Source organism: Brassica napus, chromosome C3, assembly GCF_020379485.1.
Source record: "Brassica napus cultivar Da-Ae chromosome C3, Da-Ae, whole genome shotgun sequence".
Taxonomy (NCBI): domain Eukaryota; kingdom Viridiplantae; phylum Streptophyta; class Magnoliopsida; order Brassicales; family Brassicaceae; genus Brassica; species Brassica napus.
The window spans coordinates 17,430,387-17,433,972 of NC_063446.1; the positions used below are offsets into that span (position 1 = coordinate 17,430,387).

At 31.9% G+C, this 3,586-nt stretch overlaps 1 protein-coding gene across 2 annotated transcripts; it reads left to right on the forward strand.

Moving 5' to 3' along the window:
• The first annotated feature begins 304 nt into the window (after positions 1-304).
• LOC106388387 (axial regulator YABBY 5) lies at positions 305-3,332 on the forward strand. Of its 2 annotated transcripts, none has more exons than XM_013828439.3 (7): positions 305-537; positions 1,241-1,360; positions 2,006-2,114; positions 2,194-2,242; positions 2,359-2,434; positions 2,801-2,873; positions 2,964-3,332. In XM_013828439.3, the coding sequence occupies exons 1-6, from the start codon at positions 466-468 to the stop codon at positions 2,867-2,869; spliced, it is 495 nt and encodes a 164-aa protein (XP_013683893.1). In that variant the 5' UTR covers positions 305-465; the 3' UTR covers positions 2,870-2,873; positions 2,964-3,332. The 2 variants fall into 2 exon arrangements, with proteins under 2 accessions (XP_013683893.1, XP_013683894.1); XM_013828440.3 differs by having other exon boundaries at positions 2,969-3,332.
• The last annotated feature ends 254 nt before the right edge of the window (positions 3,333-3,586 follow it).

Consider the following 3,586-nt stretch of genomic DNA (forward strand, 5'->3'; position numbering starts at 1 on the left):
TTGGTGAACCTAGATGTTCACCCTTGGAGATGAACCCAAGAATAATTCTTTATTAAATTACATAAATTTTATGATCCCTTAGGGCATCATTAATCCCGGTCTCTTAGTCGGGGTTCTTAACTCATGATTTGATTTTTTTTGTTTTTTTTTTGTTTTTTACACTTTTTTGCTAAGAAACGGTTTTTATATATCTTATTTAAGAGATGATTCTTAGTTAAAATTCAAGAAAAGCTAAGAACCGTCTCTTAGCCGAACTTCAGTTAAGAGATTGTGGTTAACGATGGTGCTAGCATCATTGTTCGTACACAATACCCGTTTTTAAGGCAAGTGTCTGCTAGATTCAAAAAAAGAAAGAAGCAAGTGTCTGCTAGGAGAGAGAGAGACTTTCTCCTATATAATTGATTTCATCTTCTATCTATTCCTCTACACAAAAAAACTTGTTTGGTCTGGTTTCTTCGATCGATCATGGCTAACTCCCCGACGGCCGCTGAGCAACTTTGCTATATTCCTTGTAACTTCTGCAACATAGTTCTTGCGGTATGATTGCTTAGCCATAATGGATCTGCATGTTTTCTGCAAAATCTTGTATCTAAAGATATGGCCAGGCATATTAGATCTGCCTTTATTTTCTTTGTACTATATAATGGCTTATGATAAAGATCAATACTGCGGCTCTTTTCATCAGTTCCACTATCTTACTAACGTTCAGAATTCTCATCAATCAAAACCTGTCTAATTTATTTTTGTCAATAATAAATATTTGGTTTTGCTTATGGTGCCAGAGAGAAGTCACCATCCCATACATGACTTTTTTCCCCCATCGTATGGATTTATCTTCTCTCTATTCTTGCTTTTCTCAAAGAAATTTTATAATTTAAGTTGTGAAATTTTGTAAGGTCATGCTGTGTATCCCTATTGACTATGCATAATAAAAAGAGAAGATGATCTTCTACCTCATGGCACTAGTTTTGTTTGATAATAAAAAAAAATTGATTGCGTTAATTTCAGTCATTTTTTTTGTCTTTTGCTTTACAAACCATAAAAACCATAGGAATGTCTAATCTATATTAACAGGAAAAACAAGTATATTTTCACTGTTCTGCTGAATAATGGTCATATAAGCTTTTTGTTGATCTATATGACTATATTTTATGGATCTGGGCAGTAAAATCCAATTATCAAAGAAAGAAAATCAATTAATTAAATATTATGAGGTTTTTGTTTTGGTAAAAATGTGAAGGTAAGTGTCCCATGCAGCAGTCTGTTCGACATCGTGACCGTCCGATGCGGCCACTGCACCAATCTGTGGTCTGTAAACATGGCAGCTGCTCTTCAGTCGCTTTCACGCCCTAATTTCCAGGTCTTTCTCCCTCCCTCTCTTCACAGTTCCCAAAATTATAGGGATTTGTAATTTAAAATGCTATCTGAAATTTAGGGCTCTTTTGTTTGTTTTCGAAATAATATAGACAGAGATCTGAGCTTCTTGTTGCATGTTTCTGCCTCTAGCCGCCGTCTACATCTGCATAGCCCCAAATAAATTTATTACATAATCTTTTTCAAATTTATATAATTTTCTTTTTCCAGCCTTTTTTTCAAATTTATATCCGCAGCCTTTTCCATAATTATTTAATAGAGCCCTAGCTTATGTTTTGATCTGAATACTGATGTGAGCTGCATCCTCTTAGATTTTGATTGACATGAATGTTAGGGTTTCATTAGTTTGGTTTTTTCCTTTTCTTTCTTTCTTTTCCTTCTAAATATATTATCGGATTCCTTTCTTTAAAGGTTTTTTTGTCTTTTACTTTTCTTTAAAAATTAATAAAACGTCCTCTAGTACTAGTTGGTCCACTTTGTTTTCTCTCTTCATTTCCTAAATTAGACAATGCATAGATGATTGCTACTCAATCCTTATGATTCATCATTTTAGTCTGAAAATTCTAAGTTATTTATAACAAATGTGGCATTCATATATTTGTTAATCTATTGAATATGAAATATGGAATAGGTAACACCTTATGCAACGCCAGAGTATGGATCTTCCTCAAGAGGCCACACCAAAATTTCTTCCAGAATTTCAGCTCGTACCATTTCTGAGCAAAGAATTGTAAACCGTCGTAAGTGAAAATTACTTTTTATGTATAATTAAGTAAACATACGGAATAATTTATGTGTATTTCTTATATTGTCGTTCAGCTCCGGAAAAGAGGCAGAGAGTACCTTCAGCCTACAATCAATTTATAAAGTAACAAATTTTTGTTTAGACATTTACATTTACATATTCATATAATTATGTTTATTATATTCGAAATCTGTTAAGATTGAAGTCATTGATTTGTGCGTAAACTGAAAATTCTGAAGAGAGGAAATTCAGAGGATCAAGGCTAATAATCCAGACATAAGCCACAGGGAAGCATTCAGCACCGCCGCCAAGAATGTAAGTTTTCATTTTGTAAAAAGGCTCACATTTATTTTAAAACATTCGGTAAAATATATATTATATATAATCGCAGTTATTTTCTCTACATTTTAACTATTGTTAGATAAAAGTTTAAAATTTCATCAAAATGGTTTGCCAATCATATCCCTACAGTAGAATTTATGTATGTACAGGTAGTGGCATATACGTACTTATCCTAATAATTATTTTATTGTATGTTATTAGGGAGATAAAGATGTACTTTATCCCTTTAGTAACATTCTTTTATGTATAATATAGTGTGTTCTAACTACATATCTCTGACATTTTGTTATGACAATTTAATAAGTTATTCTATCATTAAATTGATTGCACATATGGTAGTGGGCACACTTTCCTCATATTCACTTTGGTCTAATGCTGGAGAGCAACAAGCAAGCTAAGTTAGCTTAATAATGTAAGTGTATTGTACATCTATCAGATTCACCATAGTTATATATTTAGTGTTAACTTCAATATCTTACTTATATTTCTCTGTTATATATAGTATAGGTGTGTCTGGTAATAAGTGCTGGAGCTTTGAAGTACAATGGGACAAGTGCTGAGAAGATAACTATATATCAGATGTTATATATATCATTGAGAAGCTATATATTACTCACTAGGTATATATTATATGATCTTGGGGAACCGTCTGATCATATTTATATATAAGTGAAGATATCTATCTTTAAAACCATATATAAATAAATTTTATTAATAAGCTGACTATGATTTATTTTGTATGGCATTTGTGTTGTTCGTGTTACAAGATGTATGAGTTCCCTTTCGGATTTATCTTATACATTGAATCCTAAAGTCTACAATATGTATTACTTTCCCTATTATCCTCTATGTATCATTTATGTTTTGTCAACAATCCCTCCATACATCTTATACCATTAAATGGTACAAGTACAGAAAGTAAGTATTGTAAGTTGATAATGGTATCCATACTGAAAGATCGTATTACTGTTTCATTGAAGAAAATTCTTTCAAGAATGGCAAGGAAACTTGTATCGAATCCTCAAGTAGTTAGCGTTAGAGCTACTGATTGCATAACAGATATTGTATGACAAAAGATATCACAGAGATTGTTGATGGTGTATTGAATTTTTGCAAATATGACAC

Excerpts from the sequence above, each read along its gene's own strand:
- LOC106388387 (XM_013828439.3), top strand. The coding sequence starts at position 466 with ATGGCTAACTCCCCGACGGCCGCTGAGCAACTTTGCTATATTCCTTGT. Across the intron at positions 1,361-2,005 it reads TTTCACGCCCTAATTTCCAG|GTAACACCTTATGCAACGCC; the intron begins GTCTTTCTCCCT and ends AATATGGAATAG. Across the intron at positions 2,435-2,800 it reads TCAGCACCGCCGCCAAGAAT|TGGGCACACTTTCCTCATAT; the intron begins GTAAGTTTTCAT and ends CACATATGGTAG.